We start from the raw sequence: 24476 nt of genomic DNA on the forward strand, positions 1-24476 counted from the left end.
TTCTCGAATTTAGGTAGCAGCCTGGCCGGAGTGTCTCCAGCGCCATTATGTGGTCAACTACTGTAAAATGTACCTGGACTGGCCACAGTGCGGTACCAAGCCACAGCCGGTATCTGAGCTGGCAAAGTTGAATATGGCCACACTGTCAAGTACAATGATGGATTAATGAATATCTTCACATGTTCATGCGAAAGAAGATGAGCACCACATGACGTCAGCTTACAGATGGGACCTGGATGTTTCTTCACTGTCACCACGGTCTCTGTTCTGCCTTACTCCCACGTCACCATCTCAAGGCAAAGTCACGACCGAGAACATACAGCCGTCTGACCTTTTCGTGGTCGTCCCAGGAGACCGCTTTTAGAATGCCTGCTTTCTCTTCCCTCCGAAACCGCGTCAACGACACCATCTCCCAACGATCCAGCAGTGGCAGTGGGACAAACCATCAGCAGCGCCAGACAGGGGTGGAAGATGACCAGTCACTCGCGACCATCCTCGGCCGCGAGCAGCGAGCAGAACTGACGGTGCTAATCTCGCAGACTACGGAGGAGATGAGGAGAAGTCTGGTCCGGGTGTTTGATGAGCGGCGACCGGTCGAGAAAGCGAAGAATGAAGCTCAGCCTCAGATGGTACCTCCAGACGAAGGAGGGGAACCGGTAAAGGAGATGTCGGAGCTGACTTTATCCGAGAAAGACGCAAAGGTACTCGCACAACAACCAGCACGCAGACCAGGTGAAGAAGACAACTCGCTTCAATCAGAAATTGGGCCCGAACCTGAATCCGAATCCGAACCGGACGCCCTGCTCACCGCGCCAACACCTGAATCCAAAGCCCTGAAACAAGCAGCCCTCGCGTTCTTCGATGCCTGGGCGGAGTCTGTGATCCTCCGGGTCGGGGAAGTCGTCAACTCACGCGACCCTGAAAACAACCACGCCGCACAGCCCAGAAATCCGGATGCCGCCCGGAAGCTCGCGGCCGAGTCGTCAAGACAGCAGTTCCAACCGACCGACCGCGAACGGGAAGTCGATATGCGACTCTCCAAGGTCTTCCCGCCGATCCAGACGTCATTGGCGTCGCTCAGCTCGGGAGAGCGAAGCACAATCGTCAATGCCCTCCTTCTCCTGCTTCTATCCCTCGAATCCTACCGCGCGCACTCCCGCACGCTCATGATCCGCCTGTCCATCTCCCTTGGCGTCTCGGCCGCCGAACTCACGAAAATGGAGAAAGACACGGCATTTGGCCTGTTGACCGCAGCAGCAAAGATGGACGCGTCGGAATCCACGGCCAAAGCACAGGAGAAGTCCTCGACGGCGAGGAAGTGGAAGATCGGTGTTGCGGGCGTGGCAGGTGCAGCCTTGATCGGCATCACTGGTGGCCTGGCAGCCCCATTACTCGCGGCTGGAGTAGGCACCCTGATGGGCGGTTTAGGCTTGGGCGCGACCGCGGCGGCAGGATACCTAGGCGCGTTGGCGGGCAGTTCCGTGCTGGTTGGGGGACTGTTCGGAGCGTACGGTGCCCGCATGACATCCAGAAGTATGGAGCGATACGCCAAGGAAATCGATGATTTCGCCTTCCTACCCATCCGAGGGAGCGAGGATGATCCAGAAGACGTGCAGAAGCAGCGACGCCGGCTGCGCATCACCGTCGGCGTCACAGGCTGGCTCAGCGACGAGGAACAAGTCACCCTGCCGTGGCGCGTCCTGGGCCAAGGCGGCGAACCTTTCGCACTCAGGTGGGAACTCGCCGCCCTGCTCACCCTGGGCTCCGCGCTGAAGGATTTCGTCGTCAGCCAAGCGTGGAGTCAAATCCGGCGGGAGATCATCAAACGCACCATCTTCGCGGCGGTGTGGGCGGCATTGCTCGCGCCCCTCGCGATCCGCAAGGCCATCAAAGTCGTGGATTCGCCGTTTGGGAACGCGAAGAACCTGGCCGTCAAGGCCGGAGAGGTGCTCGCCGACGCGCTGATCAACAAGGTCCAAGGAGAACGGCCGGTGAGCTTGGTGGGACAGAGTCTAGGGGCGAGGGTCGTCTATTCGTGTCTTTTGACGCTGGCGAAGCGGGGCGCCTTCGGAGTGGTTGACAACGTCGTGCTTATGGGCGCGCCCGTGCCGAGTGACGTGGAGCAGTGGAGAGCCATGCGCAGTGTCGTCTCGGGACGGTTGATCAATGTGTACAGCAAGCAGGATTACATCCTCGCCTTTCTGTACCGCACCACTTCTGCGCAGCTGAGTATTGCCGGCCTACAGGACATCGAGGGCGTGTACGGCGTGGAGAACTACGATCTGAGTGAGCAGGTCGCAGGACATTTGAAGTACATGCATCTAACGGGGACGATTTTGCGGGAAGTCGGATGGACGGATATCGACGAAGATGCCTTGAGACGCGAGGATCTGTTGGTGAAGCAGTTGACCGAGGACGAGAAACAGCTCGAAGCTAAAGGCGAGGACCCCGAAAAGGCGGATATTTGAGGCCCCGCCAAACTGCCTCTTCTGCCGTGTTTGCGGCCTCTGCCATGATCCACGCCTCCGCGATTCGCGATACGGGTGGGACGATGCGGGTGGGGATGGGAGATTGAACAAATCGCGGTGCCGCCCTGTCTTCCAAATATCACGATTCGCGAAGATTAGGGCAGTTGAAGAGATGGCGATGCTGTAACGCTAACGCCCCGGGAAACCCTCGTCTTCGTCACGTCAGGAAGACCTGTGTGCGACAAAAAACATACGGAGTACAACATACGGAGTACATATGCGCAACCCGTTCAAAGTGCTCATCTTTCCCCTTTCGGTGGTCTCGTCTCTGTGTCCGAAACAAGCGCGACCTACTGGGTAGGGGACAGAACAAAGAGAAAAGACCAATCCGATTGATCATCGCGATCATGGACACAGTGAGTATGAGCGCGGCGATGACCAAGGGTCAGAACTTCCATGCAGTTCGTGGCTCAGATGAATCGAGGGGCGAGCTCGGCGCAAAGAATCCCCTGGTGATCGGTCAGTCAGTCAGTCAGTCGGGGCACATCTGACCTCAACAACCACGACCAGGTCCTAGAAGCTCCGCTCGGTATGATAAAAATATTCTACTAACTGAAGGAGCTACCAAGTCCCGACCAGTTCCGCGCTCTTCATGTCCCGAATGATCTGGAACAGTGCCAGGCTGGACTAGAATTAGGCGTCTAATGACCAGCATCTACAGGACGCCGTTGGAAAGGACGCGATCCCGAATCGTATTTCGTACGGAGTAGCACCCCGAGATCTGCCCCCAAGCCTCGCTAATGCTGGAGAATCAAAATCGTAACGCATCGTGCAGCTCTATGCGCCTGCTTCACCCCTTTGGCGCGCATCTCCGGATGCCAGCTGATCCAGCTGAGCCTGCAGTTCACCGATCGATCGTCGTAGCATGACGCTGGCACCGCGGCTCAGTGGCTTCAGAAAGACCTTTGTGGCGTCGTCTTTCTCTCCTGCCGCGTCGAGGAGCGAATCGTCTTGTGCCGATCGTGCCTGTTCAGACTTTTCCAACAGTGACTTGCCCCTCTCGATGATTGTGCCGAGCAAGCTCCTCGACGGCCGAGACGGGTCGTGGGACAGATACAGCCAGGCGAGCACGTCTTCCATGCCACCGGGAGGACGGAGCAATGCATACTTGACAAAGCCTCGCGCCATCACAAAAGCCTTCTCGCTGTATTGTTCGGATTCCCTTGTGTATGCCCTGTCATTCTCATACCCCTCGAACCCTGCTTCATTGTAAAAGGGCTTCTTTACGAAGACCAGTCCTTGCAGTGACACCAGAAGTTGGAGGATCGTGGCCTTGTCGCTCCATTTCTCGCTTTCATTCTTTCCCGACCACGTCCCCAGTAAGCTCAGACAGATCTTCCCCTCCTCATACAGGTTCGGGTTGATGCGACCTAAGCCACTCGTCCAACTGTGGAAGTGAGCAGTTGGAGGTTCGTCCGGAAATCTCTCCGGCAGGTAGAGGTCGATTAAGAAGGGTGCATTCTCATATGGCGTGTCTTTAGGTCCAATAATCAGGCACCGCAGGAGATCCAGTCGGGCCTCGTAGGTGCGAACATATATCTCATTTTCAGGCAGTGACGTAGCCAGAATCTTGTGCTCTTTGGCAATTCGCTTCAGGGAAGCCTGCGCAGTCGGGGCTGAATGAAGGCCGAATTGGTCTGTGGGAGGCTCGCAGTCAAGGACGAGAAACTGAGGCGGGGGATTGGAATCAAGCATCGTTTGCAGTTGAAGGAGCGATCGCTCTGGTTTGGCAGAGGGCGTGCCGGATTGCTTTGGTTTATCCTCTGACATTTCCACATCTCCATCCGTGTCCGGCAGTTCTTCTTCAGCATCTTCGAAGATTTCATCCTGGTCAGATACCCAATTTTCGTCTCCGCTGTCGTTATCAAGACGTTGGCCGCCCTCGTACTCGACTGTTTCGGAAATAGGTTCGGGGCTCTGCTCAGACCATTCTGATAAGCTGTCCATCCAAGAATCAAGGTCCATCATGCTGCCTGGCATCTCTTCTAGATGCCCACGGTCGTCAATGGTTGCTAGGATAGAGTCGGCGTCAACTGACACATCTCGACACTGTTGCAAGGCTCCCAAGCGGACTGTGATCGAACCATCAAGGTTTATTGCAATAATTTGGCCGACCCAATCGACCTCTTTCCACGAGCCATCTCTGCTAGTTGATCTCGGAGTCGTGGACGGAGGACGAGCATGTTGTCGCTGGCGCGATGTGCTTTCGCTGGTCTTCGACTGATCGGCGGCCTCGTCGGCAGGGTTCTCGTTGTCTGCAGTTGCTGTTATCTGTCGCTTGTTTCGTTCGGCCTTAGCCTCCCCTGGACTTGATATCACACACATGTCGCTTCTTTGTCTTAGTAACGAAGGAAACGACATGATCTCGTAGAGTGAGACATCTTCGATAACATCTCCTATTGGCCCGAACCGTGAATCCGTACTGAGGACTTGTCCAGAAGCTCGTAGTTCAACTCGAGGCTCTTTGTACCAGCGGACACGAGCGACTCTTTCAGTAGGATCGACTGACTGAACGACACCCACGCTAGCTGGAAGGAGGTCATGAGGACGCTCAAAAAAGATCATCTCATTAAAATCTCTTGTCCCACCGTTCGCCTTTCCTTTGTGATTGACTGGTCTCTGCCGCATGCCTTCTCGCTTCAGGACAATATCCGTGGGTGCCATTTCGGCCTCAAAGAGGGCAAACCCTGTCAGGGAAGTTGAGTTAGTGGTAGTGGTAGTGCCATCCTGCCACAAGACGGTCGCATGCTGTTGTATATAGACGATTTCGAACTCGTTGATATCCCAGCCGTGAGATAGGTGCGTAGGGATCCGAATAAATTTGCCATGCGAGACTCCGTTAATGGCTTGATATTTGACTGCAGCAGCGGAGGTGTCTCTGAACTTGACACGCATCCCGATCCCGAGCTCTTGTCCCGAATAAACGTCATGGGCCGCTGACACTTCTTTGTGCGTGGAGTGATCGTCCCGAATATCCCCTTGCTGCTGAGCCGCGCTTTTGTTCCTCACCGGCATCTTTCCGGGATCGTACACCGTTATATCCTTCTTCTGACGTAGGCTGGCAGTGTCACGAAAAGTCCTGATGTTCTCGTAGACCTGGATATCGTCCTTGGGCAACCTTTCTGAGACTGGTCGGTCGTCCCAGACATTACTGCTGGACACCCAGTCGACCGAAACATCACATGCTCGAGAATCGAGAACCACGCCCTGTGCGGGAACCGTAGGGTCATATGATCCAGAAATCCACCTCCCGTTCCGTAATTGATGGCGATCAATGATCACGAACTCGCCGGGGCGAGCCTGGCCGATTGGTAGGAGTCGTGCCCATTCTTGTGTAGCCCCGAGGACGTCGGGTCGCTTGAATCCATCAGGTTCCGGCAGAGCTACGAGCGGTTTGCCATAGTCCGGTACAGGGATGTGTAGACCGTAAGGCCCGGTTATTGCTACTATGGCTCCATCTTGGAGCAAGATGACAACAGCATATTCCACCTCGTCGACTAATCCGACCCAGCTTCGAGAGATGATGTAGTCGTCCCGTGCCACATCCTGGGCTCTCTGGATTTCTCGCGCCGGTATATCGTAAAGGAGCGTGTGAGGATTTGGGTGAGAGAAATACGGAGGGAAATTCGAGGGGCACTCCGATGTACACTTTGGGTATGGTGGCAGTGGTAGAGCATTCGCTGTGATATTTGCGAATACTGGAGCGAGGATGTAGGATTCTTGCACATCGATAACTGCGCCTGTCAGAGGACTTCCATCTCGCCTGACGCAGTCGCCGAGCCGGTACGAGCGACTGAGCAAAACGAGATCATCCTGGTGCAGGAGAGAGCTCCCAGCCGCTGGGTTAGCGAACTGCACGAACACATAGCCTGTCGGCGGCACACCACTGATAAGGAAGTCGTTCAAGATATCAGGTGGGACCTCAGCATGCGCGATGATCAAGTCGTCCTCGATTGGATCGTATGAGTCGTTGTTGGTGCGTTGTACGAAGCCATAGAGGCTGAGATCTTGTTTCAGCACGACATGATCGGAGACCTCGAGCGGTCTCATCGGTCCGGCACGACGTCAGCGTGATCAAGTCGACTGATCGCGAGGATGAACAGTCGGGAGTGGGGGATTAGCGGTGGGCGAAACAATAACACTCACACCTGCGGCACAAGGCTGCGGCGGGGAGTTTTCAGGGGTTATCTAGGCAGGTAAGCCGAGACGAGGCTGTACACTCGGGCTGCTTCCCAGCAATAATTAAGGATGAATCACTTTCCAAAATTGGTACTCCGTATATCGACGCGCAACAAGATCTGTCGAAATCCACCACCGATTCCTGCTTAAGACTAATCTCTGAATTGCCACCTCGTGTGCGGCCTAGTCTCCACAAAAATCTGCCCCCGCCGACATTCATTTCCGAGCAGAACACTACAGCAGCAACCATCTATTGAGCCTTGTCGCTCCTCTTGCGCAGATAGACCTCCAGCCCTTCCTGAACCACGAAGAATGTCGAATGATATTGCAACGGTCGACCTGGATGCACAAGCGTCACATCGTATTCTCGGAGAATCTGGATGAGGGTCTTGTTCATCTCGAACAAGGCAAGGTTGCGGCCGATGCAGAGATGGGAACCGCCTCCAAACTGTACGCAAGTTAAGAGTTAGCAATGTGTCGCAGGACCCAGATAGTAGAGTGAGAAACTTACCTGATACAAATGTGAACCCATCAATTTCGCATCTCTCTCGAACCACCGCTCCGGCCTGTACTCCTCGACATCGTCTCCAAAAATGGCAGCATCGCGGTGAAGGACCCATCCATTCACCGCAACCTCGATACCACCGGGGTAGTATTTTCCGTCAATCTCGACGCCTTCAGGAGGTGTCTTGCGGTAGATGCCCAACCCGACCGCCGGGCGTACCCGCATGGCTTCTTTCAGACAGGCTTGGAAATAAGGCAGAGCCTGGGCTTCGGCGTAGGTGACGATCTCGGAGAGCTTGCCGACTTCTTGGGCTTCATTAATCTCTTTTGTGAGCTTGGCATACACTTTGGGAGCATTCAAGACGAGGTAGAAGAACGATTGCATTGTCGAAGCGGTCGAGTCGGACCCCGCGAAGCTGCAATGGCGGTCAGCGTAACATCCCAATGGCCAAATTCGACAGCACTCACACTGCGCCATGAGCGATACTGAACACGTCATTGATCGAGAACTTTTCGGCGTTTCCCTCATGAGCCCTCAACAGCTCTGCCAGAAGATCAATGCCATGGGAATCAAAACTGCCGTCCTTCTGCTTCCGTTTCTCCAGCTCAGCGACAGCAATTTTGGTCATGGTGGTGGGCTGCATCTGAAACTTCTTGGGCAAGTATTGTCGGATTGGGTTGTTTCGAAGGAGGATATCGTACTCGGCGATGTGGCCGACGATGCCGTCGTACCACTGCACATCGTCAATGTTCTTTATCGAACCTTCAACATCAATCTCTTGCTCGAGAAACCCAAATTGACGGGAGAATGCGACTTCACCAAGCACCTAACAGCGGCATCAGCTAACCGAACAGAAACGGGGGGAAAGGGGGTGCGTACGTCGAAGGCGAAATAATGCAACAAATTCCCCAAGTTGCACACCCGTTTGTTGTCCGTGGCATACTTCTCGAGGTGCTCCATCAGCAGCTTGATCATGCTTTCAATTGGCTCGGAACGCTTCTGCATCTGAGGCAGACTGTATGGCACAACCGCGTAGCGTTTCATCTGTGCGTGCTTCCACTCTCGGACTTCGGTGAAAATATCAGGTGCGTGCTGTCCGGACAAGTCAGCTTCCGCTAATGAAGCTTTCGTCGCAACGTGGCGACCTGCGGCTCGAGGTGGTATCTACCTTTGGTGGGAAGACGCTGTAGAACATGGTCTTGTGGAAGCCTTTGCCCACAGCAAAGATGTCCTTGGCGGCGTTACAGGTGCCGAAGGATACTTCATTTGGTGCTGTCCGAACGACGGGTCCTTTTTCCGTGTGAGAATGACCTGGTCTACCATGATTTACCAATCCGGACTTACCATATTTCTTGTGCAGAGCTATGTGGTCGAGCTCGGTGTGCCCGTTGTATGTACTCCACACTGGAGATCGATTGTCAGCAGGACCCGGCAAGAACAGAGAGGAAGATCTGGTACCTTTCCATAATCGAGATACCGAGGCAAGCCAAGGGCCGGGCACGTTTCTCAGAGGCGAAGCATATTTCTTGTACAGACATCTGCCGACGAGCGCAAGGACAGCGACAAGTAGAAAATTGCTGGTCACGAAGGCGACAATTTGTGCGACAAGTGAGGTTTTCTCTGTCGACGACGAAGTGTCGACGACCTTCATCTTGACTGGCCTAACCTCGTGAATCCTATTCTAACACTGTGACAGAGAGCAGACGTCAGAAGAGGAGGAGTTGTCGCAGGGATGAGCCCATCGCCAGCCCATATCTATAGGCGTCGTTCCCCGCCCAATGGTGCTCATTACAGGCAATGCCGACGATTTCCCTCCAGATCGAGAACGCTCGGCGCGCCGCCATGTGATATCAAGCCCGCGTTTTGTCCGCTCGTCCAATTGTACCACCTTCTCGATCCGCCTGGTCTGGGGAGACCTCGTAGGAGCCGAGAGAGCGGTATTCAGCTTTCCTCTGATTGGAGGGCCACGACAACTACGGACTAGTTGCTTTTCGATGGCAAATGGTGAGAGTTGTTGCACGAGCCCCGCGACAGGCTCTCCATCGGAAATACCCCATCAGCGTCGGCAGTGGCACGTTTGATAACCGACCCCACATAAGCCCTTACGGTCAGCCTGGCAAGCCCCCAGCCTATTCTCCGCGTCCGGGACAGTCTAACCATGCGGCAAGCATATATGGCCACTTAGTGATCAGGTAGGAGGCTCTGCGGAAGGCGGCGAGTCGATGAATAGACCGACTTGAAAGCCCAATGGAGCAGAAGAACGAATCTCGCCAAGGCCTTACGTCACAGGCTTCAGGTCGAATGATCAGGATGAGAGTGAGATGAGATGAGAGTATGGTGAGGGTGAAGTGCGAATGGCGAGAGAGCACGCTCTGAACTCCACTCTTGAGGCCAGGACCTAGATTTTCATGCAACCGGTCTTCATATGTCACAAGCTTTACAGCCAGGCAGGCAGGAAGAGGTACAACGATTGGTGATATGCTACGTTGGTGAATTCTCTATCTTCCAGCAGCGTCAGATGTCGAACTTCTCACCAACCAGTTCCTCGCTTAATTTCCACAGCATCTCAGCGTTCTCGAGACTTTCTGCGTATTCATAGGTCTTCTGAGGCTGACAGTCTGCCATGTACATTCCACTCTGCGGCTCAATCCTGGGATCCAGGGCTGCCACAAGCGTCGTAGCAATGCCCTCAGCCATGCTTTTCCGGGCTTCACCTTCGATTGGAAAGTGTTTGCCCGTGTTTTTTTGCGCGGCGTCTTCAATCGCAGCAAATGCAGCATTGATATCGGTAAGATGGGTCCCTAGTTGGGTCTCGTAGATGTTGCCAGGGTGGACGCCGTAGCTCTGAATACCGCGATCACGCAGCCTATCAGCCAGATAGAGCGAAAAGAGGATATTGGCGGTCTTAGACTGGCCGTACCCGGACCACGGGTCGTACTCTTCCCCATCCGAGAAGTTATAGTCATCGAGTCGCATGGGTCCAATCTTGTGACCAAGACTCGTCAGGTTAACGATCCTGGACCCCGAACCGGCCGCCAGAATCTTGGGAAAGAGGAGCTTGGTGAATAAGAAGTGGCCCAGATGGTTGGTTGCAAACTGAATCTCAATTCCGTTCTTGTTGGTTGTATATTCTTGAACGGCCATAATTCCGGCATTGTTAATGAGAATGTCGAGCTTGGAGATCTTGCCGTTGATCGTGGCGGCTGCGGCGCGCACGGAATCGAAGTCGTCAAGAGAGACAGGCACAAAGTCTACTCTGATGGATGAGTCGATCTCTTTGATGCGGGCAATGATCGACTCCACGCGAACCTGGGATCGAGCGAGAAGAATCAGATGCTCGGGGTGGCCATAAGCAAGTGCGACTGCTGTCTCGCCTCCCAGACCCTTCTCACTGGCGCCTGTAACGACAACTGCTCTCTATGTCAATCCCGAAGCGTTTTCACATGGGCAGCGCATGAACACTGACTTGTTTTGCCTTTGACTCTGTCGCTGGATTCTCTGACGACGTCGGCGCCAGTAGTCTTGCCCGTGAATGTAGCCATCCTGCTGGAGTTGGTCGAACGGTAATTAAATTCGAATTGTGCTTTTCCCACGTGAAATGGAAGGGCGGGCGCGATGTCGCGCCTTGTAGACGATGATGATTCGGCTTGCTGCTGGTCTTGGATACATGGAGGTCAATGCTTGATTAAATAGTCACCTCCCTTGCGCGTCTCTGCCGGCCACGGCGGAAGCCATATCTCCATGCAATGTCCTTCCCGCATACATGTCGGCTTTAGAGCGGCTTTGGGATGAAAGCAGCAGGTTGCTCCTCCTTTGATGAGCTACATTGTTGCCTTGAAGCGGATACTCCGAGGAGCAGAATCGGCGCGTACTCTCATAGCCTTGGCCAGTCCCTGGAGATATTGCTGATTGGCCTTTTTAGGTGGCCATTCCAGGTGTAAACGGAGTCGGCACCTTGGGCATCTCAAATAGGAGAGAATCTGTCCAAAGCGTCCCGGCTGAACTCGGACTAAATGATCCATCTTTGCCGGATCTGCGATTTTTCCGGTTTCCGTAACGGCTACAGGAAGGAAATCATAGCGCAAAGAGCGGTCAAATCCATTCGAATCACACTAAGTTCCGCCGGACGGGTCAAGGCATCTCGTTTCACCAAGATCATTCTCGGACTTTACCCAAGCAGCGCGCCATGCGTCAGCCGCCTGCTGCTGGGTTCGTCCGTACTCCGTTGCGTTACCTGTTTGGAGCATGACCGATGACGAACATACGACGCAGCCGTGCGTAAGGACATTATCGAGGCAAACATATCCTTGTTCATTCCAGTCATTAATTTCTGGCTCAGCTTCAGACAAAATCTGCGGGGCAGGAGAACTCAATATTGATACAGAAAATAAAGCGAATGCTGTTGATACTCAAGGGGTATCTCAAAAAGAAGACGTCAATTCTCCCGGCCGAAAACATAACGCACCACCAAGCATTCTGCTTTTCCAGCGAGCAGTGACTGGCGGCGAATTCATCTCGAATGCCCAGCGCAACCTGTTTCTCTTTGTTCCACCACCCAGCTCATAACATGGCCGGTATGGTTCAGATATTCTCGATGACTCGGGCATTCATGGCCTGTTGGAAGCCATCGCCACTATCCATGTTGAAAGCATTGCCGGTGTTTTGCTTCGAGTTGTAGCCACTAGCTTCGCCTCCGTTGTTCTGACTTGAGAATGTTGCACTCATATCAGTCGGCATGGTCTGGTTAGCAGCAGGCAAGAAGATGACTTTGCTGTTCGCCGTCTTGGCCATGGCTTGCATGGCTTCGAGGTACCTGATTTGCATGGCAGGAGCCGAGCTTAAGATATCGGCAGCTTGTCTCATGAGTTTGGCCGACTCAACCTCGGCGCGTGCAGCAATGACCTTGGATTCACCAATTCTCTTGGATTGGGCAGCCATCGAGAGCGAGTCTTGGAGATCGTTGCTGAAAATGATGTCTTTGATGAGCATGGACTCGACCTGAACACCCCAACCTGCGGCGACCTCTTCGATGATCTCTCCGATCGACTGCGCGATCTCTTCACGACGCTCAATCACGTCTTGAAGGACACGAGCGCCAACAACGTGGCGGAGCGTGGTCTGCGTGCGCTCAACCAAAGCCTGACGGATATTTGAAATACCGAAAGCCGCCTTGTGGGGCGATGTGATGTGATAGTAGATGACAGACGTCAGGTTCAGAGTGACATTGTCTTTGGTCATGCAAACTTGACGCGGAACCTCCACGATCTGGATCTTGACATCGACCTGAATGAGTCGCTCGGAGAGCGGGTTGACCTTGACCAGGCCAGGATCGACAGCACGCGAAAAGCGACCGAACTTGGTCACGAGACCGACGTTTCCTTGGGAGACCGGCTTGTAGGGGTTGGGGCAGATGATACAGCAAGGAATGGCACCCAGGAAGCCGACGCAGCTGCCCAGTGTATTGACTGTACCCGATGTTAGCTTTTTCGCCCGAAGTGCACGTCGTGATGTACATACTCATAGACCCGTACCAGCCATGATTCTGCTCCTCGTCGCCTTGGAGCGTCTGCGCATAGGATGGTTGCAAGTCCTCGCGTCGAGGCGGCTGCACTTTAATCAAGCCACCGTTCTGGGGTCGGAAACCGACGGGCGGGGCATTGATGCTCTTGCCACTCTCGAGGCCAGATTCGCGAGGAGAGTCCATTGTCGACGGTTGCGATTCGGAAACCAGGGGGCGGGTGGAAGACAGGATGGGCTGCAGTTGATTCCAGAGTCAAGATGGCAGGAGAGGCAGTGGTTGCGATGGTGCGATATATTTTCTGCTCGCGTGCCGGAGGATGCGACAAACAGAATAACAATTGCAAGAGGCGCGTGGCAACAAGTCAAGAGATCGAAGTCGTCATGGAACGCGGGTTGATTTATGTAAGGACTGCTGGAGGCGGAGAAGTGAGTGAAGCGTGAGAGGAGAACGAGCCGTCAGACTTGCGCTCGGCTGTGTGATTGGGCGATGGCCTTGGGCCATGCGCCTGCACCATAGGTGTGGAATACCCACTCCCGCGGGCAGCCCAGTCACTAGTTAGTTAAGAACTTTAACTGCCCCGCCGCCTAAAACCAATCCTGAAGCAACGCTATTTCTGGAAGCGTGGGCACATGGGCTACCCTTCCTCTGGCGATCAGATCCCTCAATCTTCTGTCACGGGGCTCGAAGATATCTGTCTATCACGACACCGCCCGCACTCGAGGTACTGAAGTCAGCCTACCGCTGCTCTAGCTTAGATGGGCACGGCCTTTTCGACCCCGAACGCTGTCACAGTGGCCATGTTCGTGGCGGTAGAGTCACTGAGCGCGCCTGGAAAGCGACCAGAGCCGTTGACAATGTCGTATTCGCATGCGAGACGACCACGGAATAGCGTCCTTCAGTCTCTGCTGCATGAAGGAGATCAAAGGAACAAGGATCGTCCCATTCGAATGGCCGAGTCAGCATTGATCCATCATCCTTCATCAGGCGACTCTCCTGCAACATTCTCTCGACCTCTCAAAGCAACATCAGACGAGGCAGTGCAAACATCATGCCAATCCGACTTCGACGCTTTCTCCACCTTGGCACCCAGTCCATTACGGCTCCGTTCTTGCCAGTCTGCCTTGGGTTTTCGGTGATTCGCTCCCAAGCTGCTCCTCGTCCATGTCTCCCTGAGGCGGCACCCTCTCCGCGGTTCTCTGCCTGCCGCATATCCGACCGGGGCGTCACCACTCTGCGGTCACGAACCTCCCTGGGGGGGCATCCCTGGTGAGTACACCCCACACGCTTCCTCGGTAAGAAAGCTTAGCATGCAGAATACTCCCGGCCTGGCCCTCGAGACCGTTATCGCTCTGGGTTGGACGCGCAATCACACACCACTGCTGTTTGTCGACTATGCTGCTGTCGGACTGTCAGACCAAGAGCTGTACCGTACAGTTCGTTGGCCCTGAGTTTCGTTCCCTTTGCCATAAAGTTTGCCACTCTGAGAGAAGGCAGGTACTTGTCGGCTGCCCCCACTCATCGCTGTACGAGTAGCCGTGACACTGCCAGCTACGAGTGAGCCTTGCCTTGGCGCGGAATCCTTCGAGGCTTGAGTAATATCCGAGCGAGATGTTTTCCCTATCCCAATTGCCATGCAGAGCCGCTCCATTTGCTGCGGTTTGTGATTTACGGGTCCTGCGATACAGGAGCAATTGCCGTTGCTCTGGAACAAAGATCTGCCCAATTCCCGGACGGATCCATACCACAATGCCGCCGCTTCCTGAACGCCACCTACCATCCGAGCCGTGCCTGGCGCACATGACCTACACCTCTCCTTCAAAACTTCTGCTTTCTACCTCGTACTCCATACGATCGGTTGATTTGGCACGTCATGGCGGATCCCGAAGAAACCTCGTCTGCTCTGGACGACTGAGATGCTAGATTGATACCGGGAGAGACCTTCCAGATTATTTCCATTAGCAGCTAGTCACCATGAGATCGTATTGTCTCGTGACTGAGACTCGAGCGGATACCAAAAATATCAACCGACTCAGTTACCCAGCCGCTGAGCTACCCTACCTCGCACATTTCCTTCGCTTCGCTAAGGTTGAAGCTCGTCTTCCACAGGTGGAACTCTATTGGCTCCTCAAATCGACACGTTGGTTCGCTTCTCGTCGTTCACCTCTCGTTCGACGTCATCGATAAAGTTTGGTTCTATCACGCTGGCGTATTCGTACCGATCCCCCCTCCGAGCTAACATTATAGAGGGTACTAAAAGTAGGATCAAAATTCAAATCGAACTCTTCCAAACTTCTTCTTGCTAAAGCTGATAGGAATGACTGTCTACAAACACGGGGAGATGCCAGGATCGAGCCGCCGTGGGTCATTCCGCTATTCGAATGCAAAATAGGGGATCATATTGCCAGAATAAACATTAGCACTCGTGGTTTTGCCGCGTCGCGGGCTACGGAGAATCTCAGACAGCTTGCCCTAAGGTAAATGGAAATAATCCTCCTAGAACGTGCTCTTGAGCGATACACGCCACGATCTCTGGACTGGCCAACATTCATGACCGGCCCAAAAGCGAAGCATCGGATCGGCAGTGTTTGGCATATGGTGATATCCTCTCAGAACCGCCTGAAAGGCGTCTTGCACAACGATCGTACAAGTTCTCGCTACGGCTATTCCAGGCTACATATCGGCCCACAGGCAGGCAATACCGTAGGCCCATCTCCAGAGACCCTTGCAGTCGTGCCCAGAATCTCCTCCAGCTCCAGCTCCAGCTCCAGCTCAGCATCCTTCGACATTCTACAATATTGGACGACATGCATTCGGGGATTCTTACTTCATCCTGCTTCGGCAGATACCCAGTCCCGACATAACCGAGCACGGCACTTCATATGCTGAAGTGGTCATCTCACCCAAGAAACAAGACGATTACCACAATGAGAACGGGACGAGAGCACGATCATGTTGTCAGTCTCCGCAGACGGCGTGTGATTGAGGCCAATTCTCATTTCATTTGTACACAGTACGTCTCGGCTCCCGAATTAGGAACCTCCGAGAGCAGTCTGCCTTGCCCCCTACTAGCCAGATCTTCGTACGATACATGTCGCACGATATCACAATTCGACACTGCGTGACTGTTGTGGGACCCAGCGCAAAGGGGATATTAGCTGGTTGCCGTACGGCCATGCCACCCAGTCTCATTCACTTTGTCGCATACGAGTAAACGGAGGGACTACTCCGTCTTCCGTGTGGCATACAATCACGAGTACCCCCACCAAGCACTGCCTCACTGGGTCCATCCACATGCTCCAATTGCCGTTGAAGACGTCAGGGGGATACTCCGTACTCATACGACGTATACAGGTTGATCCCGAGTTCCTTGCAACGGCATAGGGTTGAACACGCCACAGCGCCGACACGGCACAAATACAACTCACTGCCTTACCGGGCAGACCCAGTCGCCAATGAAATGAGAACCTCAATTCATACATCGTCGCTGGCTCCGACCAAAGCCTACCTACAACGAAGGCTAAATGCCCGAAGAATTGGGCACGATCTCTCTGCTTTGTTGGCCCAGGCTTGATTCGTTCTACGCCTCCTTTGTCACACGAGCATGGCATTGACAATCCATAAACAAACCTTGCGCAGCACCTGCATTGAAATGCCTGTGGCCGCATAGCCGCGCAAAGATACAAGCGCTGCAATGAGGGGGCCACACACCCTTACTGACAAATGCGAGAGACATCAGGGGTGAACAGAGCAGCTGCGAGAACTTGGAAACCAGGTACTGTACGCGGACAGTCCAGAGTAAGTGAGAGACGGCTTCGAACTCGCATGGTACACTACTGTGTATGTGAAAGAGTCAAGGTCGCGACTCGTTTGCGTCTTCCCTTCTCTCGGGGGTACCATGGTCGTCCAGCCAGACATGATCGCCACGGGAGTTCTTTCGCACCCTATGCTGCGTTGTCGTCGTCCCGTCAGTCTCCCAGCAATACTTACATACCGTGTTGGTATAGTCTGCACTACTTTACCTCGGTCCGGCAGGCCGTTCTTTACCATCCTAGCGCGAATTCTTCCCAACTATACCTATGCACTCATCACATCGTTCAGCGGGTGCCGAAATACCTCTGATTGTTTCGGCCACCTTGCCCTTCGGACTCGACTGGAACCTTGAGTGGTCCGTCTCATGAGGATGAACACGATAAAGTCACGCATGAGAATCAAAACCGGAATGCCATACGTACAGTATATCGTTCATTGACCTCCAGATAATCATACAGTAGGCGGCTTTCTAATCTCTGTCGCTGTGCCCCTGATGCCTCTCACCTCGTCCGGATTCAAGACTACGCCGAACCAAGTCTTCAGCCCCTCCACCCTCTCGCTTTCACTCTTCGCCTCCATTACGACCTCCTTCGGCGCCTCTCCTAGCCTCCGCTCGATCTTCTCGCCACCCAGGATCACCGTCCCCGTGGCTTTCGTTCTCGTTTCCTCGTCAACGAGGATCCTCACCAAGACGAGACGGTGGGTGAACCAGGAAGCAGGGTCTTGTGAGGTGCGATAGTTTATTATCTCAAAGTCGGCGGGGAGCCATTCAAGGGTGTCGAAGCAGTAACAGCCTTGCCACTGAGGGTGCGATTTGTTACGGGATTCGAGAACCCAGAGTCGTTGTGATTGATCCGTGTCTGGAGCTTTGTTAGCCATTGACTGTCGAAGCCGGAGAGCGGTGCGCTCGACTTACTAGACGCTATCGGGCGGTATAGCAGACGGATTTCGGCACCAGGGACGGAGTTGTAGACCTTGTTTGACGTGTGGTCTAGCGGAATGGGATGGAGAGGCGAGGTAGAGCCGAAACCGACGTCGACCAAGTACTTCTGACCGTTGATGGTCACGATGATGACTTCGTGCTGCCACCCCGCGAACCCTGGGTCGTCCTTATCTCCGTCCAGGGAGTGGCTAACTCTCGCCCCAGTGACATAAAGCTGATACCCCAGACTTCTCAAGACGGTTGAGAAGAACGCGTTGTTCTCCATACAATACCCTCCTAGCCCTCTCTCTACAATCTTGTGATACAGCGCATCAGAGTCCAAGGTTATGGTACGGTGCCAGGAGTAATGTAGCGCAAGGTTGCCCCAAGAATTGAATGCCATTTGGCGGAGCTGGAGAGTTCCAAGGGCTGCAAGTGGATCGGCTTGGATCTCAGCCTCGAGGGTTTCGAGCGTATAGGATGGCGACGGGGCGATGTGCTTCGAGACATAGGTGGCGAGTTGTTCGCGAGTGTAGGTTGGGCGGAAGGAGGAAGAGGGAGCACGCGGGGAGGGTTGTGTGTCTTCACCCATGTTGATGATCTCTAGTGTTGTCGTCTCTACTCCCTTTCCACCACATTCAAGGTCACCCTAGGTAGTTATACTCAACCGTTTGGTTGACCAAGGCTGGTCGCTCTCACAAAAATGGCTACGAGGGCCGAGCGTAGCGGTCCCCTTGCTTATATATCAAAAGGTCCAGGCGATCCACCTTTGTCAGAATGCAGGTAATATCGATATGGTAACTCAAACAGGAACCGCAGAATGACCGTTGGGTGACCGTAGCCTAGATTTTTGCTAAGTCAGCAGCGGGAATATACCCTTAGTATGTGTCCTGATACGCCCCCTCGGTCTGATGTAAGGGCAATGACTCTCTCAGACACGAAGTTCCCAAGAAAACGACAAGACTGAAATTCCAAAAAGAATGCCGCCCGTCTCATTGGCGATATGACAGTGGTTTCCGCTTTTCGGCGGAGATGTACGTCACTTGTCTGCTGGAGGGACCGAGTCTTGTGCTGCCCACGTGGAGGGTGTCAATCGCACGACGAAGATGCCATGTCGTACATCCGAGCACAAAGCCAACGTGGGCGCTAAATGCGCAATGCAAACGAGCAAATCGGGGCGTCTGATGAAGACTTCTTCCGCTCCCTTCTCAGCGCGTTCTCAACCATTACTGTATCAAACCCCCATGGTCGAGATTTAGCCTCTTTGGCCGCCACGATAGGCAAAAGTCTAGAACACGATGAACGCACATAGACAACAACAACATGTGCTCTCTGTCGCTGCTCTGTCAGCGTTGATCATGTAAGGACTGTAAACTGACCGATCGACTGAAATTCAATTCAATGTGACTTCTTGGCCGCCTCAGTTGCTTCCTTCCGAAAGTACGTACTTGACTCGTTCCTTGCCTCGCAACCAGCGGCGTCACTGCCGTCGGCATCAATTGCCGCCGTTGAAACCCCACAATCCAGTTTCACTTCCACTTGCTACTCAACTTGTCGTGCCGTCTTATCAAGCCACACCCCTTTCTTCCATCCAATTCAAGATGGGACCGATGTCTTGTCGGTAGTGTGCGTCTTCCAGGATGAAGGACACTCTGCGGAAGAAGTCGAAAAAGACGGGATCTGGAGGCGAGCTCGAGGCGGCTTCTCAGCTCGACGTGACTTCCCAGTCCAGCGACTCGGTGTCTCCCAATCCGTGGGCTAGTGAAGCCTCTTCGACCACGAATGGTGAAGCGATCTCGCGGCAGGTCTCCAAGACTTCGAGGACTCCCGACACCGCTTCGCCCATCCGGAGTATCATGTCTACCGCTACCCGGGACGAAAACGAAACGTTTTATGAGACATCTCCAGCTCCCGCTCAGCAATTAGAAGTCCCCGGCACAAATGGTGACAATGGCAACGAAGAGGCGAAACCAACTCGTCGAAGGAAGACTGTCACCAAGACTCCCCATACCTTTGAACTTGAAGCAGATTTACAAGCAGTCAAAGCGAAGGAACAACCTCCTCCAGCAGAGCCACCCAAACAAGATGTCCCGGCCCCGGTCCTGAAAAAGAAGAAACGCGTGTCTATATCTCAAGCTCCTCCTCCGGAACTCGCAGGGACTACGACCATGGTGAATTCTGTGCCGTCAATCGTCCAAACAACCAGCCCGATAGGCTCACCTAAAACACCATCGGCGGCTGTTCCACCTTCGACACCAACTCAACCCGCTCCTCCGTCCGTAGCAATCTCGCCGGCGTCCCCCAAACAGGGCACATCTTCGACGCCTGCACCAGTGAACCCGTTCAGCGCTCAGCGGACCAAGAAATCTCAATCCCTTTCCTCCGTCCCTCAAGTCTTCACCTCCAATCCCTGTCGCTTCACCCCGCCAGCCCTGCCGAAAGAGTCCTTCCATGGCAAAGTCATCGTCCTCACGCATGGTGCCAGCCAGGTCGGCCAGGCCATGATACGTCATTTTCATGCCGCCGGATGCCGCGTTCTTTTTGGGGATACAAACCCGGACCAAGCCCGCAAATTCATCTCTTCACTGGGTCCTCCCCACGTGGTCCATTTCAACAAGTGCGATCTGACCAGATATTCCGATATGCTTGAGCTTTTCAGGCTCGCAGTGACCATGTACGGTCGCGTCGACCACGCTATATTCGGTGTTGGCGAGGATGGTGGTCAGGCTAGTACAGTCGGTGGTGGGGAGAAGGGTTGGTTCGAAGATCGCCCAGGAATCAATAAAACAGCCAAGATGGCCTATGATGAGGTTGCGACAGAGCCCGGCGGTCTAGGAGACATCCTCACCGCCAGTGTCCGCTTCGCTCGCATTGCGATGGCATATCTAAAGTACTCACCGAAGGCAAAGAATAACAAAAAGTTCGTCAACCCATATTCGACGCCGCCGGCCGAAGTACCCACGTCACCTGGGACCAACGACCGAAGCTTGACTTTCATCACATCCACCTCGGCCTTTAAGGAGACTCCGCAACTGCCGATTTATCAAATGACGCAGCATTCGATACTAGGGCTAGTCCGTAGCCTGCGGACGGGGTTCGATCCCGATCCGGAGCGAGATGGCGTCCGAATCAACGCGGTCGTCACCAATGTGATGATTCCGCGGGCCGTTGCGCAAGCCGGAGGCCGGAGCATGTCTGTACAACTGCCGCCCGACAGACCAGAGGATGTGGCTCGCGTCGTGGTGGGAGTGGTTGCAACGAACTCTACCACACCGGATATGATCGGGCATGATAGTTCAGACGGAGGTGGGATCACAAACGGAGGAGGCATCTGGTACGAGAAAGGCCATGAAAGGGGTATGAGGGAGAAGTATCTGCACGGGCGTGTCATCTATGCTGCCGGGTCCGAGTGTTGGGATATTCAAGAAGGTTTGGATCGAAGTGAAGCTGTTTGGATAGGACAGAAGCCGGCTGAGGCGTTGAGCAGGAACATGGCAGGAGTGAGCCTGAACGGCGCGGGTGGACAGAGCTCGTGGATCTTGGATATGATCTGAAAATGCTGGGCGAGGCTGAAATAATTATCATGCCATGCTACTAGAAGAAAGGAGGATCTGGAGCATGGGAGAGTAGACCGGTGATTCACGTCTCTGATGCATATTGAACCTCGTCGATTTCGTCTAATTTGAATAAGGGAAGGGGATTGACGGGTTCCCGCACTGCGCAATATTCGTCCTCCGCGTTGAGTCTCTCGAGACAAAAAAGGGGAGGAGGCACCATCTCCCGCAAGCGTCTGGTTCGACAAAGCTGGACTGGACATTCGGCTTGTATATATAGATATGAGGAGCCTGAGTTGCTGCCGCCGAAGTTCCTAGTCGAGTCGAGTCGAGTCGATCCAGGGTTGACAATCCTCCTGGTCCCTTCCTGACCTTGCACATGCATGCGGACACGAGTCCGACGAGCTGAGACTGTACATACCCTAGAGGGGATGATGAGCTAGTTGCGGCCAATGTGACGCCCACTTTCGGCGCGAAGACGGGTAAAGCGAGGACTGGCACACAGTTAAGGCGAGGCCGTGCCCACGAAATGCCCGCCACGGTGATGTCGCCGGGAGCAGGTCTGACTGCCTGTCTCGGGCCATCATGAGCGTACTCGGTAGACGGTGGCTGCTCGTTGGCACGGGCGGGTGGGCATTTAAATTAGTAACTGCTACTGCGACGCTACCCAAGTGTGGCAAAACGGGACATGGTAACACGCACAATACTGTAGGCACAAGGACCGATAGTAGTACCGTCGCGTCCCGTTGTCTTCAGAGAGAGCGGCAGGCAAAGGATCCATAAGGGCAGGGATGGTTTGGAAGGGCCTGAGAGGTACTCGGTACACTCACATGAACTCGGTTTCAGACTTGCTCGGAAACGGACATCATCGAGCAGCGGCGGCAGCGGCAGCAGTAGCAGCGGCAGCAGCAGGAGCAGCAGTAGCATCGCCCGGAATGTATGCGACTGCCCCAATCCCATGGAACCACATTCAATGTGATGGGTTGCTCGCAGGGACACTCTACAAAGTGACCACCAACACCATTGGAATTCCCCGGAAAATGAGTGTCCGAATGAAACGACACACCCTTTGTGACCGCCGCACTCACTACGTACCCAACCCATCAGTGCAATGTAGGACATTACCTCATCCCTAAGACGTTGATATCAATGATATACATATATGTGCGGGCTTTGAAAGGTGGTAGGCAGTCGGATCGTCGGACGGGCAACTCGTCACGTCAAGCAGCTCGTCTGTTCTTGTCCAGTTGATGCTGGGCTGTGTTTGACACGGAAGAGGTTGTTGGCTGCAGGACATGGTTGACAGAAAAGCGAAAGACTGTGAAGGAGAGTAATTGGGCAACATCTGAAAACACGGTCGTAGTTGCGTGCAGAGCCAAGTAGAGCTGGTATAAAAGGGACACGGTCTTCGCTATCTACTGGGACGCTCGCTGTGACAAGGAAGCAATGGTTGTGCAAGGGGCTTGAAGCTGCTCACGTACGATATATCGTCCGAGGGAGAACTTGTGACATATACCATTCAGTGTACGGAGTTCTATCGACAAAACTGCGAGAGATTGCTTGGGTTCCGGTCTCGTCAACTAACCAAGACTTCGCGCGACTCTGTTTTCTTGTGTCCGCATGTCGGCCTCCCCAGCTCCAGCGACCATCGAGTCTTGATCTCTTTCCCTTGCTCTGCTTCGCATGAGAGTTTTTCCTCGCTTGTCGGTATCGGTGGAACCCATTGCTAGGTGGTAGGAATAGAAGCGAAGTCGCAGGGATAGAACCACCGGTTCAAGGTGCTCTGGTAAACCGCCGCCCGCTGACAGGTTGTCTTCGCACTGCGCCACCTTTTCAGGAGCCCAAAAAGGCCGTTGTCTTCATTTATTAAGATCTGAGAACTTCCTGCTATCATTGGTAAAACAGATACTCCTGCTCAGTTGCCCAACTCCCAACTCCTCACAACGCGCAGGGAGGGAACGCTCCGATTCTTTAGTCAACTGAAGAGTGCTCGTTGGGAGGCAGGTGGTTCTTCCATGTGTCGTACGGGGCACATTGTGTCCACCCGGTTGGTGCGCGGACGCCACGAATTGAGGCGCCTCCGTCTTGTCTTTGGAGAGTCTTGTGCCGGCAGTGGATGACATGGTCGTAGGAGATGAGTTCGGTGATGAGAGGTTCCTGGTTTCTCATGGCACGGACCAGCTTTTCCCACGCGTAAATGCAGTGGGTGACGTGATAGTCCTGCGCAACGTAGACCGCGTCATGTTCGCCCTTTCTCATTTCCTCCAGCGTGTAAATACGAGTGGCGCCGGGATCAGCATACCAGGTCCAGTTGCCGACTTCGAGGAATCGATTTGACAAAACCTCGTCGAAACAGGCGGCAGGAGTCCAGAGTTGCATCATCACATCAAAGATGCAGCCATTTGCTCTTGCTTGATCGGGGGTATTTCCGCAGTCCTGGATTGGAGCCTCGGATGTTTGGGAGTCCTCGACGGTCTTCAATGATTCGTCGTCGACGATAGGAGTCGCAATGGGGGTCGCTGAGGTAAGAGCCGTGCTCGCGACAACGGCGGCGGCACTGGCGGTCGAGCTGGCGACTGCTTGGGAGGAGGTGTCGTGAGAAACGAAGACGGAGGAGATCATGGAGAGGACGGCGGCCACAATGGCGATGAACAGGGTACCCGTCGCAATGGACAGGAAAACGGACTGCTTGCCCCAGCCGGCTCTCTTTAGGCCTTTCTCGGCGAGCGGAAAGGCTTCATCGTTCGTCGAAACTGAACGGTAGTGATTGTTGAGGCCCATTGTTGTGACCCAGGCCCAGCCGGAACCTCAGAGATGTGGCAACTCCCGAGGTCAGAATCCCTTGTCTGCGCGTCTGAATACGGCGAAGAGATGGATCGCGGACTCAATCGAGGATGAGAAAAGCGTCGGTGAGAAAGAATCAAAACGAGTGTGGATGTCGCCGATGCAACTCGGTACAAACGGTGTCGAGGGGACAGTAACAGCTGAGCGGTTGGTGGAGAGGAGATGCTGTTGGAGGGGACGGGCGCTGTTTTCAAGCCGGGCTGTCACTGTCAAACCTGCGCTTCTCGGCTGTGCCCACCCATCATCCAACACCCAACAAGCATCAGGGGCAACCACGCCGAGCCTCCAACGGCAAGTTTAACAGCAAGGCCCAAATCACGCCCCGGTGGCCAGAGCCCCGTCGCCCAATTGCCACGCGCGAAGCGTCTTTTCCCCCTGGCCCGTGCGCCCTGCTAGAACACGGCGTCGAAATTGCTCTATCGATAAGTGACCCTTCTCCTTGCAATCACCTGACGATACCGTGTGTACCCAGTAGCACTTGTCTTGTGGCATGATGTGTGGAAGTACTCCGTACTCCGCCATCGGTATCGTGGTACATACATAAGCATGCGTGCTGATGCGTGTGATGTCCGTCTGAAGACTGAAGTCGCTCAGCTTAAACCTGGCCTATAGT

General features: G+C 54.2%; 8 protein-coding genes across 8 annotated transcripts; 2 read left to right on the forward strand and 6 right to left on the reverse strand.

The window, feature by feature from the left end:
• Window positions 1-365: 365 nt before the first annotated feature.
• Window positions 366-2468, forward strand: G647_02095 (uncharacterized protein; the record flags this gene model as incomplete). Its single annotated transcript, XM_008726446.1, has 1 exon — window positions 366-2468. One exon carries the CDS (start codon window positions 366-368, stop codon window positions 2466-2468), a length of 2103 nt encoding a protein of 700 aa, XP_008724668.1.
• Window positions 2469-3305: 837 nt separating this feature from the next.
• On the reverse strand, window positions 3306-6578 carry G647_02096 (uncharacterized protein; the record flags this gene model as incomplete). Its single annotated transcript, XM_008726447.1, has 1 exon — window positions 3306-6578. The coding sequence occupies one exon, from the start codon at window positions 6576-6578 to the stop codon at window positions 3306-3308; it is 3273 nt and encodes a 1090-aa protein (XP_008724669.1).
• A 379-nt stretch (window positions 6579-6957) lies between these two features.
• Window positions 6958-8863, reverse strand: G647_02097 (uncharacterized protein; the record flags this gene model as incomplete). The annotated part of the gene is made up of 7 exons (XM_008726448.1): window positions 6958-7155; window positions 7219-7627; window positions 7680-8038; window positions 8092-8304; window positions 8381-8502; window positions 8557-8616; window positions 8671-8863. The coding sequence occupies 7 exons, from the start codon at window positions 8861-8863 to the stop codon at window positions 6958-6960; spliced, it is 1554 nt and encodes a 517-aa protein (XP_008724670.1).
• An 863-nt stretch (window positions 8864-9726) lies between these two features.
• G647_02098 (uncharacterized protein) lies at window positions 9727-10754 on the reverse strand (the record flags this gene model as incomplete). The annotated part of the gene is made up of 2 exons (XM_008726449.1): window positions 9727-10622; window positions 10679-10754. The coding sequence occupies 2 exons, from the start codon at window positions 10752-10754 to the stop codon at window positions 9727-9729; spliced, it is 972 nt and encodes a 323-aa protein (XP_008724671.1).
• A 1039-nt stretch (window positions 10755-11793) lies between these two features.
• Window positions 11794-12916, reverse strand: G647_02099 (uncharacterized protein; the record flags this gene model as incomplete). The annotated part of the gene is made up of 2 exons (XM_008726450.1): window positions 11794-12677; window positions 12730-12916. 2 exons carry the CDS (start codon window positions 12914-12916, stop codon window positions 11794-11796), a joined length of 1071 nt encoding a protein of 356 aa, XP_008724672.1.
• Window positions 12917-16993: 4077 nt separating this feature from the next.
• G647_02100 (uncharacterized protein) lies at window positions 16994-18057 on the reverse strand (the record flags this gene model as incomplete). The annotated part of the gene is made up of 2 exons (XM_008726451.1): window positions 16994-17403; window positions 17460-18057. The coding sequence occupies 2 exons, from the start codon at window positions 18055-18057 to the stop codon at window positions 16994-16996; spliced, it is 1008 nt and encodes a 335-aa protein (XP_008724673.1).
• A 1048-nt stretch (window positions 18058-19105) lies between these two features.
• Window positions 19106-21019, forward strand: G647_02101 (uncharacterized protein; the record flags this gene model as incomplete). The annotated part of the gene is made up of 1 exon (XM_008726452.1): window positions 19106-21019. One exon carries the CDS (start codon window positions 19106-19108, stop codon window positions 21017-21019), a length of 1914 nt encoding a protein of 637 aa, XP_008724674.1.
• Window positions 21020-22990: 1971 nt separating this feature from the next.
• G647_02102 (uncharacterized protein) lies at window positions 22991-23800 on the reverse strand (the record flags this gene model as incomplete). The annotated part of the gene is made up of 1 exon (XM_008726453.1): window positions 22991-23800. One exon carries the CDS (start codon window positions 23798-23800, stop codon window positions 22991-22993), a length of 810 nt encoding a protein of 269 aa, XP_008724675.1.
• Window positions 23801-24476: the final 676 nt, after the last annotated feature.

This window comes from Cladophialophora carrionii (assembly GCF_000365165.1).
Source record: "Cladophialophora carrionii CBS 160.54 unplaced genomic scaffold supercont1.2, whole genome shotgun sequence".
Lineage (NCBI taxonomy): Eukaryota > Fungi > Ascomycota > Eurotiomycetes > Chaetothyriales > Herpotrichiellaceae > Cladophialophora > Cladophialophora carrionii.